Genomic DNA, 15,747 nt, shown 5'->3' with positions numbered 1-15,747 from the left:
GCATGTTTTTGGACAGTGGGAGGAAGCCCGAGTCCCCGGAGAAAACCCATGCATGCACGGGGAGAACATGCTAACTCCACACCAAAAGGTCCCCCATTGTTGGTCTGTGAACCAGGGGCTTTCTTGCTGTGAGGCAAGAGCACTAACCACTGCGCCACCGTGCAGCCTTGTACAGTTAAATAAGTTAATTCTTCTCTCAAAGTTCTGGTACATGGCCTGTCAGTCCTGGGGGAGGATCCCTCCTTCATGTGTACACCCCTGAGGTTTCTTCGTTTTTTCCGGATTCCATTTTTTTAAGGAGTTTTTCCTTACAAAGGAGGATATAAGGGCAGAGGTGTTAGTTTAGTTTAGTCTGTTTAGTTTAGTTTATTATTATTTACAGTATTGTCCTATTGAATTCTATGCATATATGATCCTTTTGATTGTATGTTCACTTTACAATTACCCGTATGAAGCCCATTGAGACGACTGTTGTTGTGAATTTGGGCTATACAAATAAAATTGAATTGAATGTAGGGGCAGGAGTTTAAATGTTGTAGCTATAGCTTTCTATAGCACATTACATTCACCACTGAAACTGTTAACTGACTTGTCCCCATACAAATGTGTATGAAAGACTCATACAGACAGATCATGCTGTCCTTTTCATGCTTTATGAAGGAAGACACTGCAATTCTTTTGCACATCAAAGCTAAAGACTGTGCACCTGTCGGAGTCCGATATCATAAGTCCTGTTCCTATCAGTACAGCAGGTTCTTCAACATGCCCACTGCAACAGTTACTGGAACCGCAAGAGTCCCGACTGTTTTTCTACCCTATGGTTGAGTAACGGAAGACATCACATGCCCAAAGCTGAGTTCCTGATTGGGTGACCCCAAATTGCGCCACAGGACCTCAGATCAGGTCTGTACATTGACTAAACATTGAAACTTGGCACTCCTGACGCGCGAATCGTGTCCGGTGTGAATGCAGTATTAGAGTGTCGGGACTCACCAGCCTCTCCATTTCCTGTTCCCGGAGTCGTTCCTCGCGCTGCCGGCGGTGGTAGTCCAGCAGGTCATCCTCGTTGTCACTGATCTCCGTGATACTGTTTTTCCTCTCCCTCATTCCGGGGTGGGGTCTTCCTAAGGACATTTTCCGGTGTGTCCTGGGGCTAGCAGCAGGGGAGGAGCCAGGCAGCGAGCCCAGGCTGTAAGACAAAGAGTTCCCAAAGGTTTGCTTTTGTGAGCCGGTTCCCCCACTGCCCTCTGTTTGCATGGAGGTGGGAGATGGACTACGGGTCCAGATCCCTCTGCTGCACGAGAGCTCTTCTGAAGTGGATCCGGTCTTGCGCCGAAGCCTTGGACTCTCTGGGATAAGTTTCCCCAGGTTGGAAGGGCTGTCTGGAGTTCTTAAGGGGATGGTTCCTGGAAGAGCCCCTGGGAGAACCGGGACCCCTCTCCGGGCCAATGAGGGGCTTACTGGTGGAAGCTCCCTCATGCTGCTGCCTCCATTGAGCTCCGTGTTCCTTCGGGCCATACGAGGACTCTCCGGGGGCTGCATGGAGCGTGGTTGCTGCTGCAGCGGGGATCCCTGCAGGACGTGGACGACGGGGTCCAGGGGAGGTTGGAACGCTCTGGTGGATGAGGAAAGTTGCCTGGAGGGGCTGGAAGTGAGGGAGCGGTCAGTAAGGAGTGTCTGGTCTCTGAAGGGACTGGCAGGTCTGTCCTGCAGCACAGTGTTGATCTTGGTCCTGGAGGGGGATGGACAGGTCGGAAACTTGGGAGTCAGTCTGGGACTGCTTGGCACAATGTTTCTGCTGCTGAGAGACTCATTAGAAGATAAGAAGGAGGTCTGTCGAGGGCTCTCGTCCTGGCCCAGCCCTCGGCGGCTTGGCTTGGGGTTTGGGGGGGTCTCAATTGGGGTTTTCCGTTGAAGCCTGGGGCTTTCCTGAACTTTCTGGGATACCCCAGCCCCGCTGAAGTTCGGCAGTATGGTCCTTGGGTGTGGCACTGGAGGGGGCTGGGCGGTGAAGTTGTAGCTGGAGGAGCGTATAGGCACTGGTGGCAGAGAGCTCTGGTCTAGGGGTCCCCCACCAGGAGATGGGCTTGTCAGGCTCCCACTGCTGGCTGCTGATGGGGAGGACAGAGGGGAGAAAGGGGGGGATGCGTTCTCATAGCTTGACCCCACAGACATTGCCCCTGGGCTGGTGGGAGGGGACAGCATGTAACTGCCCCCACCATTGACCACAGGTGACAGCAGCGAGTGGGAGATGGGGTGGGCTTCTGAGGGCCCCTTACCCTCAGCGGCAGAAGGAGGGGGCTCGTCCAGGACTAACGAGTCCATGATTTCCTGGAGGTCCCGTTCAATGGAGCTAACAATTGCACTGTGCTCTGAGATTTTGATTCCAGGAGCTGGGGGGGACTGGGCAGGACCAGCCTGGTGATTCCCATTGACCAAACTCTCCGCATCTGGTGAGAGAAGACAGTGTCACTAGCAAACAGGCTTACATAGTATGCCCCCCCCCACACACACACACACACACAAACCTGGGGAATCTGAACCCATTTACACAAGACTTCCAGCAAAACAAAGAAAAGACCCGCACGGCACCAACCCTCTAACCTACCAACGGTTGAAGACATACGATAGTCGAAAAAATGTCAACATCTGAGCTAAAACTGCCGTGTAAACGGTTTAACAACAACATGGGTCACAATCATTGAAAGCCCTACCCTTAGCCTCGAGTTTACTGTGAGGAACCTCAAAGCTTTCATTGTTGGTAAAAAAAAATGCAAGAACTCTTCACAGCCAAGCCCTACAGTCCCAAACACAATCCACCTTGTTGGATGTCCATGTTGGATGACTCACTGCTACTGCCCACTGCAGCGTACCCTGCCAGATAGTATGTTCTATGTATCTAAGTTTAGATTCCACTTTACCTTTGTAAATCCCTTTAACTTATTCAGGATGCCAAGGGATAAAAAAAGGATTCTTTTCTCCGTCAGCCTTCCTGCTGTGTTGTCAGGAAGTGATGCATAACAGGTAACTATGAGGGCAGACTGGATGGTCCTGGATGTGTGTCTGAAAGGGCTAATCAAATTTAGACCATCTAATGACTGATTACCACGGAAACACAGGTAGGAGACGCACCAGCAGCACTGCCCTGAGGAACGCAGGCAGCTTTCCCTCACCACTTGAAATCGTCTTCAAAAGGCAGAGGGACAGACCTAACGGAAAACGTTTCAGCAAGCAACGGGGAAAAAAGGGGCTTTCTGTCTCCATGACAACGTGATGTCAGTCATGAGGCTGTGTAAAATGCACTCCCTTGTGGGCCCATGAATGATGCAGAGCTGCCTGCTCCTCACGTCTGGTGTTTTAGGGTTCAGAAACGCTGGCAGCTTAAGTTCAGGCAGACCAAACCTGCCCTGATCCTCACATGCAGCAGGCGGAACGATAGGAGGGTTCAGTGCACACTGAAAGCTGTGCAATGATGTCATTCCATATGTATGGCAAGCAAGAAGGCCCCAAAATATTCCGTTCAAAAGTAAATAAATAATCGCCTGACAGACATGGGGCCATTAAGGTTTGGGGCTTAGTGAACATTGAAGAATTCAAGTCAAAACAGTATTTTTATAAAACATTACAAACTAGAATTTGGTTTACCTGATTCAATTGAAATCAGAATCCCTAATTACATCTGATTTAGAACTGAAGGAGACATTCTTGGGTTTTTATTTTATTTTTCAATTTAAACACAACAAAATCAAGGAGACTTCAGATTTCAGAAAGAAAGAAAAAACCTTAGCCTAATACCATCTTGGGTGGGGACGTTAAGATAGTGGACCACTTCAGCAGCACTCTGGAATGGTCATCCTGATAGGCTCCTCCGTGCCGTGTCTCCCTAGAGAATGTGTTTGGCTTGCCAAATTTATATGAATCTTTATTCCTCTGCAGATATTTTGGTTTCATTCTATAATACCTATTCTATAATACCTATTTCTCTATAAAGGCTTAAACATTAAGAGTTTAATGTTCATGTCTGTCTGAGAAAAAAGCATAAAGTGTGTAGTGAGGAGTGTCAAAACATCTATAATGATTATAAAACATTCGATTTTATAGTGTTATCAATATAAAAGATGACTTTTTGCAAGTTATTTTTCAAACGTTACTCCTGAAATAAACGAGGGACCACTATACAGGGACAACGGTCTAGTGCTGTGGTCTGCAGCATTCAAGTCCCACTCCCACCTATTGGTGTAAGAGTTCCCGGCGGTCTTTTACTGATGGAAAAGCCACTTTAGGCTAAATCAAAAACCTGTGTCGTTTTCCAGAACGTAGTCTCTGCAGAGCTGCAGCAGTTCATTAGAAACTTGCCTCTGAGTTTGTTAGCGGGACCATTTGACATGGAGAACCCCTCCCACCCCCCTCCTGTCACACATAACACAGCTAGCTGTCTCTCCTACTAGCTTACAGCCCTCCTCAACCTAACATCACCGATGCAACAGAAATGGCAGCAACATCGCAGCGATCCATCCGTCCAGTTCTGATCCAGATTCCAGCTCAGACCAGGAAAACAAAGACAGGTGGATGATCAGAATGGAGCAGAGCAGGGAGACTCTGTCCCCGACCACAGTAGCTTTATGTCACAAATACAGTCTTTTTCAAGCTGCATTTATTTCTGCTTCTAATTCACGATTTGAATACATAATACTCAGATATACAATTTTCTTTTTAAATTCCCTCCGTCATGAGAAAAATGCCACAAGAAGATGTTAATAACATTAAAAACACAATTTTCATCATGGTGGGTCTTTAAAAAAACATTCTATTCCATCTGAATGATGCACAAACCCAACACAGCCAACTTTTTTCTTTAATTTAACAATAGTATTGGGGGAAAAGGTCTTGCAAACCTCATGTTTTTATTCACTATTAGATGTGATTAATGCATTCGTTTGATCTTATGACTCAATACTGGTCAGCATAAAATGTTTTCTTCACTGCTGCATTTAGACATTTATAGCTAAAAGCTGGACTCTGGTTTTTGTGTTTACATCTGTTGTAGCTGATACTTATTGACCCTTGTGGCTTGCCATACCCAGGGAGTGTTTCTTGGACCCAGCACGCCAGTCATAATTAAAACATCTGCCACTTTAATGCTACAATGCCTTTGAATAATAAACGTTAGTCTGACGTGCACGCGCGCCTCAGCCTGTCTGTCGTCCCTCGGAAAAAGGATGAAATGTGATCAATTTGTTCAAGGCGCTTTCTGCGTCCGTTTGCATCACAATCAGCGCCAAAGAGGCCGGGTCGTCTGCCACTGTGAGCCGAAACTGCTGACCGGACTCGGTGGGTTCTGTCCGAACCGCGCATCCCCCACGCCGGAGTTCTGCTGGTTACTGTAAATTAGCAGCAGGTTCTCGCGCCCATCGCTTCGCTAAAGCCGCGGTTGCTTCTACGTGACACTCACGTGGGCCTCGTTCCCGGGACCAGGGCGACAGCCCGGCCGAACCGAGTCGTGCTGGGCTTGGCCCACACCGCGAGGGAGACAGGAAGATTCGGCGACAACCTGGTGCTCCGACCAGGGCTGAGCTCGCGAGCCTCGCCGGTGTCGAAAGAGCCGGTAAAAGAGCCATAGCTTCCGGAATAAATCTTCAAAGTAAAGGCTCCGACCCCACGGACGCATGCTTGCTTACAATCACGTTACATTCATCTCTGATGACAAACATAACCTATTTTTAGATATAACGCGTGACGAGAGAGCGTACTACTGTAAATCATGTAAAAACGCCGATCTTCCATGGACTTTAACTTTATTCTGAAGGTAAAAATGTGTCACTGGAGTGTTTTTGGAACTTGATGCTTTCCGGTCAGAGCTGGTCGGCGCGTGGACGGAGGAAACGGCGCGTGGATTATCTTTTCTCCCGGTTTCAGCCTCTGAGGACATTTGACCGGTGAGAATTCGGACCTGCAGTGTTTATAAAGAGACTGACTGGACAGAAAAAAGGCTCTTGATTAAAAAAAAACATTGATTTTAATTGGAGGTGTAGAGTGATACACAGCAGGGATTGGGTTATCCTCTAAGATCAGAGATATTCTATAGACTATACATTTAAAGACAGATTTCTAAAGGGTAATATGTGGAAATACCAGCACAGAGTTATACACGGTCATTTGATAATGAACTATAATTTGAACAGTGTTGTAAATCCAAACAGGATCAAAACTAGTGATGCAGATCTAGACCAAGTTCAGGTTCAACTCTTTACCATCCAGTTTCTACCTGCCTTGGTGTTTATAGGGTGATGGTATTTATGAAACACTTCTTTTTACCTTGAATTCAGATTAGTAGATTAAGAAATATTAACGTTACACAGGGAGGACAAAATTCAATGAAGTCAAATGTCTTTTTCACGTCAGGTTAAGGTCAGTCTGTACATTTAAATGAGACATCACTGCTCATGTATGCCTTAGCTTGGGGTTTTGGTCACATCCTAGTTTAAGTTCATTTCTTAGTTTAGGTCTAAGTTTACATTTTAGACTTTGCTTGAGTTGTACATCTTAGTTTATTGCCTACTTTACACGTCTGATTATGTCTTAGTTTACATTTTACTTTATGTCTTGGCTTTTGAATCTGTTTATATCTCACTTTTGTCTTTTTTTCACCTCTCGGTTTACGTCTTAGACCCCACGTCATGGGTACGGCTTTCTGAAAGGGTTTTTACCCGCTGCCCGCTCTCTAGTGGGGCATGTTATGATGACCGCTCAGACCGGAGTTACTGGGCAAATAAAATAAAGAGACGCTGAGTCTCAACTCTCCAACCAAATAAACCAGTTTGAGGAGAAGAAACTGTTTTCTGACACTTCTCTAAAATGATAAATCAATTAGACGGAGCCATAGGACAAATATTGACCATCTCTACACCTAAGAACCAAACAGAGGACACAAACAGGTGTTGCTCAGGAAGGACTAAACCAAAAAGCAGCAGGGCTGACCTCATACCAGCTCACATTTGCTGGAAATAGAATGGTGCTGAAAGTCTGGCCTCCTGGGTTATCCAGATTTCCCTCCAATAATAAAAAGGTGAAAGGCAGACCTGATTCAGGAATTTATTACTCCATTAGTTACTATTACAAACTGTAATCCATGTAAACAAGCAGCCAGAGCGGTCATCTCTGTACCAACAGCCTAACCAGCGTCCATTGGTTCTGGTGAGGAAAAGGAGTCTTAAAGTTGAAGAGCTTCATCCAGAGTCTTCATCAGTTTTAAAAGGTGGCTGCAGGTTGTGCAGATCCACTGCTGAAGACCGGGATGCCAATGTAGCTACCCGTTTCTTCTGACTACATTTTATCTAAAATCCTTCTGTGTAAAAAGAAAAAAACACAAAATTCACTTCAACTGCTGTTGACCCCAAAGACTGAATTCAGGTTCAGATCTGTGCCCTACCAGAATAACAATCTAGTCAGAAGAAGTTATAACTGGATCAAGCATTCCTTTAGAACAGGGGTCACCAACCCTGTGCTCGCGGGCGCCAGTGCGCCCGGGAGCACCCCTTGTGGCGCCCGCAGGGAATGCACCCAAAAAAATTTTTTTTTTTTTTTATTGAAGCAAATATTCAACAAACAACCACGGCATGTCTGTCAATGACAACAATATCATTTCTGAGATAAAGGTAGACAAAGAAAACCCAAATATGTAAACAAATATAACTTAAAAAATAATCACTACAAGTAAGGGTCTATTACAAAAGTTTAAATAGATCAAATAAATTACACAATTTCTGGACATTCTTATGATTCATGTAATGTAAAGATTTTGAGAATAGGTTGAGGTGGTTGAGTAATCCATTAATGTGAGGATTAATATTCCTGTCTGTTTTTATTTACATTTATGTTTAAAAAGTTAAAATTAAGTTAAAGTTCTAAAGGTTTAAAAGTTTAGCTTTAGTGTGTTCAATAAATATTTATCTTGTTCGGCTGCAACCTAAAGTCTGTTTTGAAATTAGGCTCCCTCTGCAACTGAGTTTGACCCCCCCCTGTAATACGAGTCTAGAAAATTCATGCATGTTTTCGTGTGTAAAATGAGCAAATAAAAATAGGGCACAAAAGGAAGTCCTCAAATTGTGTTGTTTTTTTTTTGGGGGGGGGGGGGGGGGGGGGGCTAGGAGGTTTTTAGTGGCGCCCTTCATACCACTTGGTGCCCATGAAATAGCCCTCGGTCTCAAAAAGGTTGGTGAACCCTGCTTTAGAACATGTCAGGGCTCAGACACATGACATTTAACACATGGACTCCCCAACACCAGATGGCAGCAGGGTTTTGTTTGGGCCAAAGACGCTTTAATCCTTGGGAGTCATGTCACTCCTTACTTTTGCTTTTTAAAAGCACAGAATGAGTGAAAATCAGCACTCAGCAACAATTGTAGAAATCCTAATTGTAGAAAAGCCTCCTGAGGTTTATTTGAAACCTCTGCCTTAGGATTTCTGTGAGTGCAGTGAAACCAGCCTTCATCCATTCAGCTGTAAGACAGCGGAGTTTAGAAACTTTTATGGCTGCTAGACGTGGTTTTTCATCATGCTTACATTTGGAACATAAACAAATGTATCCACAAATATTCATACTTTCCAGACTGTAAGCTTTATTTAAAGCGCTAATGTTTGTAATTTGTAAAGCATGGAGCCCATTTAGCACATTTTACTGTTTTTTTGTGACACAGCCACAAATCTGAAGAGATGAATGTGTTTTCATATGGCCAGTTATGAGAAATGTGGTCTTAAATGAAGAGGGCTGAAAGTCTTTTAAAGCAAAAAGTCCAAAAGAAGGGTGAGACGAACCCACTTGTCTTTGCTTTTAGTCCTACGTTCACTGTGTTCTGGATGAGAAGCTGTGAAAAAAACTGTTTTTTTGTTCGTGAATCACTCATTGACTGGCGGTAAAACTCAAGCATCGTTTACAGACACCACAAAGACGCTCTAAAGCTCCAGCAGCTGCTGCCATTTGAAAGGAAACTTAAGAGTCACATTTTGGGGGGAGAGTGTTTTGAGGTCTAGAGTAAATAAAGGAAAGAGCCACTGATGAAAATGCTGTTTTTGGTGATTCTAACATCTTCTAGTAGCATTTTTCTCATGATGGAGGACATATATATGAAGAAAATTAAGCTGAGTATTTCTTTATGGTTGTGAATCAGGAGCAGATGAAAAAATGATGTTTGGAAAACGCTGGGCGGGTCACGGGCTCCCCGTGCCGCTCTATTCTGATGCTTCCACCTGCAGACGACTCATTAGAAATTCTCCTCTGAGTTGTGGGTGGGACCGTTGGCATGGAGCCAGCCTGCCCGTCACCCATCTGTTTGTTTACACTCTCCCACTAGCTTACAGCCCCTCACACCCCCAACCTAACATTAGCGGAGCAGAAAAATGGTGATCAGTATCAGATCCATCCATCCGTCCAGTTCTGATCCAGATTCCTGCTCAGACCAGGAAAACAAAGACATTCATGGATCTGCAGGTCGATCAGAAAGAGGCGGAGCTGGGAGACTGTGGCCCCGCCCAGTGATTTTCTACATCATAAGTAAAATCTTTTTCAAAAAGCATTTTTCATCTGCTCCTGATTCACAACGATTTGAATAAAACAATACTCAGAAATAAAGTTTTAATCTTAATATTCTTTACATGTGTCGTCCATCATCAGAAAATTGCTAAAAGGACATGTTAGAAACACCATTTTTTATTGGGCGCGTTTTTAAAAAAATACGGTAACGGTCACTGAATGAGCGCTGATTTTATTTTTGTGAGTTGGATTTTTGAATGTCTGGCAGAGATGCACCCCTTTTTTCCTAAAGGGTAGGTCGGACTTTGTGGCTCTTGCTGGTCAGTGTGAAATGGACCAGAACAGGCCTGTTTAGGCCTGTTCTGGTCCGGGTCAGGAGTTCACATGCAGATAACAAACTCCACTTTCAGGTCTCAGACTCAAATCCACCCAAGCTTATCTTGGGAGGGGTGGATGCTCTCTTCATCCTCACCCGGGGCAGGAATGCATAATTGCCACGTTTCCAAACAACGGAAGGCTTTCATCACAGCTGGCTCAGGAAGTGGCAGTGCGCTATACTTATCCCTGCTGGCACTGGAAGCGTTAACGTTTAAAAACTGCACCCCAGGACCGTCCCCTGGTGGTGGGGTCGGCCAAGAACAAGCTCCTGCCAGCAGACTGAGCAGCTGGGGAGTTTGCCCGGAGACAGGCAGGAATGAGACGCTCATAAAAGCGTCCCGGTCTCAGCTGGACTCCTTTCAGGCTCGGCGCTCCCAGCATTCACCGGGAGGCCGCGTGTTTACACTTAAAGGGTTTCAGAGCGTCCCAGGATGGACACATGTTAGGGCTTGAACATCAACAGTAGAGGAAATGCTGATTAAAGAAGATGAAAGGAGGGTTTGAGGGTCGCTTTACAGGCAGTTTTAAAGACGTTCCAGTCATGTTCATTGTCAGCTGGAGGGTTTCCAGCTGCTTCTCTCCCTCCTGCAGGGATGGTGCAGGAAACCGCCTTTGGTTTACTGCTGCGCAAACATCCACCTGTAAAATACCTGCCCCCACCCTCCAACAGTCGCACCATTCATTCACACGGCGGGCCGAGCAGAGGCTGGAGCTAAAAGAAGAGACCTCCCCAGCCCGGACAGAGTGACGATTTTAACTCACAGTCTAAGCAAAGTGACCAACAGACACCCCCCCCCCTTACCTGCACGCAGACCAAAGGCCCCCGTGGAGACAGCTCCTCCCTGCGGCATCATGCTCTTCATCCTGAAGGCTTCCTCAGGATGGTTGAAGCGGAAGAAGGCGGACTGGCCGAAACACAGCATGCAGCCTGGAAACAAGCAGATATGTTGGAGGGGGGGGGGGCAACAGAGGCAGTCCACCACCATGAGGTGGGTCTGAGCATGCTCAGTATGGAAAACCAGACATGAAAGAATGAACTCAAGCTTTAGGAGCTTTTCCATCCCCCATCGCACCTTAGCAACACTTTACGCAACCACCAAGGCGTTATGTTGTTAGGATGGTCTTTGGAGTCTGGTCCTACCCAAAACTATGTTCACACTTTGGATATGGTGGAGAAGTGAAAGAGTGAGGGAGGTAGAGAAGTGAAATAGTGAGGAAGAGAAGTGAAAGAGTGAGATGGAGAAGTGAAATAGTGAGGTGGAGAAGTGAAAGAGTGAGGGGGGTAAAGAAGGAAAAGAGAGGGGGAGGTAGAGAAGTGAAATAGTAAGGGAGGAAGAGAAGTGAAAGAGACGGGGAGGTAGAGAAGTGAAAGAGAGGTGGAGAAGTGAAAGTGAGGGGGAGGAAGAGAAGTGAAAGAGAGGGGGAGGTGGAGAAGTGAAATAGTGAGGTGGAGAAGTGAAAGAGTAAGGGAGGTAAAGAAGTGAAAGGGAGGGGGAGGTGGAGAAGTGAAAGAGTGAGGTGGAGAAGTGAAAGAGTAAGGGAGGTAAAGAAGTGAAAGGGAGGGGGAGGTGGAGAAGTGAAAGAGTGAGGTGGAGAAGTGAAAGAGTGAGGAAGGTGGAGAATTGAAAGAGAGGGGGAGGTAGAGAAGTGAAAGAGTGAGGGAGGGAGAGAAGTGAAAGAGAGGGGGAGGTGGAGAAGTGAAAGAGTGAGGGAGGAAGATAAGTGAAAGAGTGAGGTGGAGAAGTGAAATAGTGATTTGGAGAAGTGAAAGAGTAAGGGAGGTAAAGAAGTGAAAGGGAGGGGGAGGTGGAGAAGTGAAAGAGTGAGGTGGAAAGTGAAATAGTGAGGTGGAGAAGTGAAAGAGTGGGGGAGGTAAAGAAGTGAAAGAGAGGGGGAGGTAGAGAAGTGTAAGAGTGAGGGAGGAAGAGAAGTGAAAGAGAGGTGGAGGTGGAGAAGTGAAAGAGTGAGGGAGGTAGAGAAGTGAAAGAGTAAGGGAGGAAGAGAAGTGAAAGAGAGGGGGAGGTGGAGAAGTGAAAGAGTGAGGGAGGAAGAGAAGTGAAAGAGAGGGGGAGGTGGAGAAGTGAAAGAGTGAGGTGGAGAAGTGAAAGAGAGGGGGAGGTGGAGAAGTGAAAGAGTGAGGGAGGAAGAGAAGTGAAAGAGAGGGGGAGGTGGAGAAGTGAAAGAGTGAGGTGGAGAAGTGAAAGAGAGGGGGAGGTGGAGAAGTGAAAGAGTGAGGGAGGAAGAGAAGTGAAAGAGAGGGGGAGCTGGAGAAGTGAAAGAGTGAGGGAGGAAGAGAAGTGAAAGAGTGAGGTGGAGAAGTGAAAGAGAGGGGGAGGTGGAGAAGTGAAAGAGTGAGGGAGGAAGAGAAGTGAAAGAGTGAGATGGAGAAGTGAAATAGTGAGGTGGAGAAGTGAAAGAGAGGGGGAGGTGGAGAAGTGAAAGAGTGAGATGGAGAAGTGAAATAGTGAGGTGGAGAAGTGAAAGAGAGGGGGAGGTGGAGAAGTGAAATAGTGAGGGAGGTGGAGAAGTGAAATATTGAGGTGGAGAAGTGAAATAGTGAGGTGGAGAAGTGAAAGAGAGGGGGAGGTAGAGAAGTGAAAGTGAGGTGGAGAAGTGAGGAAGTGAAAGAGTGAGGGAGGTAGAGAAGTGAAAGAGAGGGGGAGGTGGAGAAGTGAAAGAGAGGGGGAGGTGGAGAAGTGAAAGAGTGAGGTGGAGCCAGTCCAACAGCTGGTGCACATCATACAGATTTGTTCTAGTGATGCGTGTGTGCTCCTTGCGAGCAGTTGGACTGTTAGAATTCTGGAAATTAGACAATCAAGAGCGTAGTTTGTCTAGACATCCTACCTGCGTCCTACAGGAACCAACGCGTCACCTGCACACCTCATGCATGCAGGATTTGTGCGCGGTCAGTGAGGGGCCAGTATGCAAACCTTACTAGGGACTAGAGTGTGGTGTAGGGACACTGTACAACACCGTACAACCAAACCTCCTACATCATAAGTGTCTAAAACTATCAGTATTCTTACAAATACTTCACAATACGCTTACCACACGTGGAACAATGGTATGTTCCATTTTCATGTTGCCACTTTAGGTGGCTGAACGAACCTTAAGGGAACTTCAAGACACCCCTGTTCCCCCTTAAAGATGCAGTACCTGTAAACGACCCTCTAGGGGCCTGGACCACCAAAAAACCCACCGCCTCCGTACGGGGGGTTGACCCGTATGTGATTAAGGCTTTAAATAAACAGCAATGGTCCAAATCAAAGTTCAGGTGAACTTTCACACAACCAAATGAAGCCAGAGTCACAGTTTTCCTGGAGGCAGATGGAACTGGACCCTTAAATATTACAATAAACTGAAGTGAATCTACATAAGAGTGTGAGCCTGCTTTTAGCCCAGATTCACTTAAACCCTTCTCCTACTGAAATCCCACTGGTGTCCGGCTAATGTGATGTGCCTCGCCCTGATATGGCAAATCTACAGGAAATGCATGGGATGAAGGAGATAAGCCAAAATGGTGTCATTGGCGTGGGAAACCCTCATGATTAGGATGAGAACATTACTGGCTTCATGGAGGCGTCAGTCACATTTCTGAGGAAAGATGTCCTCACAGCGCTCAAATGTATGAAGAGGCAGAAGAAAGAGGCTCCCACTGATGGGAAACAAGGACCGTCTCTGGTACCAGGCACTCCCCGTCTGGTTTAAATGTCATTCATGTAGTTTGGCCCTTAGGTCTGCAGCTGCTATCACATGAGCTAATGGTTGTTCCAATCTTTGTCTGCGTCACGCTGCACTGAGATTATGGGAAAGCTCTGTGAGGAGAGACGAGGACCACCTCCGTCACCCTGTAAGCAGCGAGCACCAACAGCCTTTCGTATGAACAAAACTGCAAAAGCTGCATGCAAGAAAAACACTGGAGGTGTGCTCTCAGGATCCAGAAACTACTCCACAAACCCAACAACTGGCACCAAACGTTCTCCAGATCATCTGCAATCTCTACTGTTCAGTTTTCTCATTGCATTTGTAGAACCTGAGTCAGTGAAGACCAGAGAAATGGCTCAGTGTCAGAAGAAGGTTAGTGATGAAAGCTACAGAAATAAACCTCTTCATTAAGAAGCAAAGCTCTGATTACCAACAGAGATACGTGAACACAAAGCAGAGAACATGAAGGCAAAGCGAAGCCCAGGAGGGGCTGTAAGATTTCTGTAAACGGTCTCTCTTCAAGGACCTTCCTCCAGCTGAGGGACCCAACTGTTTTCCCACAGGTCATTAAACACCTCAAACTGATGACTTATGGTTTTTAAATATGTGCACTTCCTGTGTTTTCTGTCACTCTCAGCCCTTTGAACATTTAAGAAAGTGACTTTGCATACTAATAAACATTAAAAACAAATGTCTATTTGGTAGATTGTTGCCATTTCCAGGTCAATGTGGTTGAAGAAGAAAAAACGAATTAGAAGTGGACAAAACTACACATGAGAATATAAAAATGGTCAAAGGCAGTACACAAAATAAAAATTGCAACTATACAGTCCAAAATAAAAACAAATAAGATTTTAAAATCTGTGTTTGTTTTGTCAGAAAATGTTCTGATTCCTGGTCGTATGTGATTACACATTTGAGATCTCTGAAGCCAGTCTTTTAAAGATGACAAACCCGGTACGTTGTGTTATTTTAATGAGTATGCTATTCCAGGAAGTTGAACCCTGGGAAGGCAGAACGTTTTGTGAGAAAGACATTCATAGGAGCTCACGACGCGTTCAAGCGGCCACTTCCAATGTAAAGTCTGTGGAAACGCGCTTTTTGGGCTTCTGTGTTCAAAACTCTCGCATTCACACATCACTACACACGGTTTTACAACCGTTTTCAGCTCTATGTACCAAATGCGTGGCCACTGAAACTAAACCTCAAATTAGAAAATTATCTGATCACAGTGGAGAAATTCTCCATGCTCCGCCCCTTTCTGATATTCCACTTGCAGACAAACAGATCCATGAACGTCTCCGTTTTCCTGGTCTGACCTGGAATCTGGATCTAAATAGCCATCAGTCATATTTCTCAAACAGATGCATAAAGATCCCTCTGAAACATGTCTACATCATCTGCAAACATGATCTCTGACTGAAGGGTCATTCTTTCAGGCTGCTGCCATCATGGAGTTTGTAGCTGGAGAGGAGTTGCACTTATTTGGCTCATAGTTCTCCGCAAATAAAGGTTTTCTGTCTTTTCTTTTTCCTTTCATCCTCACATACTGTCACTGGTGTGGAAGTTGATTTTGAGTACTTTAAAAACAATCTTCCCCAGCCTGGTTGGGGTGGAACTTTCCACACTTTTAGTGTTTTTGACTGTAGATTTGTGCCAAAGGGAAGGAGCCACAATCATCAAGTTACCACTGTGGTCTCTAAAAACCCCGTCAGTTCCACCGCAGGTCTTCATGCCCTCCTCCTCAGCAGTCATCTGACTCTCAGAAATTCCTCCTGATTCCTATAGATTCAGCCAGTGCTAACCCCCCCGCCTTCCTGACCACAAACTCTGCCCAGGCCCAATCCCACTCAGGAAAAACCTTTTCACAAGAAGAGCAGCAGCGGTAAACGCCACCTTAGGCGCCAGCAGCCTCGCACGCTGCTCCATGTCATAAGTCTTTCTCAGGAGAGGGGGCGGGGGGTGCACCTTTTGAAGGCTAATGAAGTTTAAATGAAGATTATAATGTTCAACACCTCTTGTTCCAATAAAATTAAAGGCAGGAAACATGAAGAAAATGTACTTTTGTGGAACAGATTTCATAAAGATCCAGACGGATTTGATCAAATTGATGGACAAACAGATTTTAAGGCTTT

At 45.7% G+C, this 15,747-nt stretch overlaps 1 protein-coding gene across 23 annotated transcripts in view; it reads right to left on the bottom strand.

The window, feature by feature from the left end:
- The window catches only part of phldb1b (pleckstrin homology-like domain, family B, member 1b), an 88,437-nt gene that overhangs the window by 36,434 nt on the left and 36,256 nt on the right, over positions 1-15,747 (bottom strand). For 12 of the 23 annotated variants that reach the window (XM_023961247.2, XM_023961245.2, XM_023961248.2 and 9 more), the window contains 2 exons: positions 10,710-10,835; positions 994-2,450 (listed from right to left, as the gene is read on the bottom strand). In XM_023961247.2, coding sequence (XP_023817015.1) covers positions 994-2,450; positions 10,710-10,835 — 1,583 coding nt within the window. Of the gene's footprint in view, positions 1-993; positions 2,451-5,452; positions 5,634-10,709; positions 10,836-15,747 lie in introns of those variants that run through there. The other 11 variants (XM_023961251.1, XM_078929577.1, XM_078929582.1 and 8 more) reach the window with 2 other exon arrangements.

Source organism: Oryzias latipes, chromosome 13 (assembly GCF_053564925.1).
Source record: "Oryzias latipes strain Hd-rR chromosome 13, Olatipes_Hd-rR_3.1".
Classification (NCBI taxonomy): Eukaryota; Metazoa; Chordata; class Actinopteri; order Beloniformes; family Adrianichthyidae; genus Oryzias; species Oryzias latipes.
The sequence above is the reverse complement of the archived record's forward strand: the minus strand, read 5'-3'. Positions and strand labels throughout refer to the sequence as shown.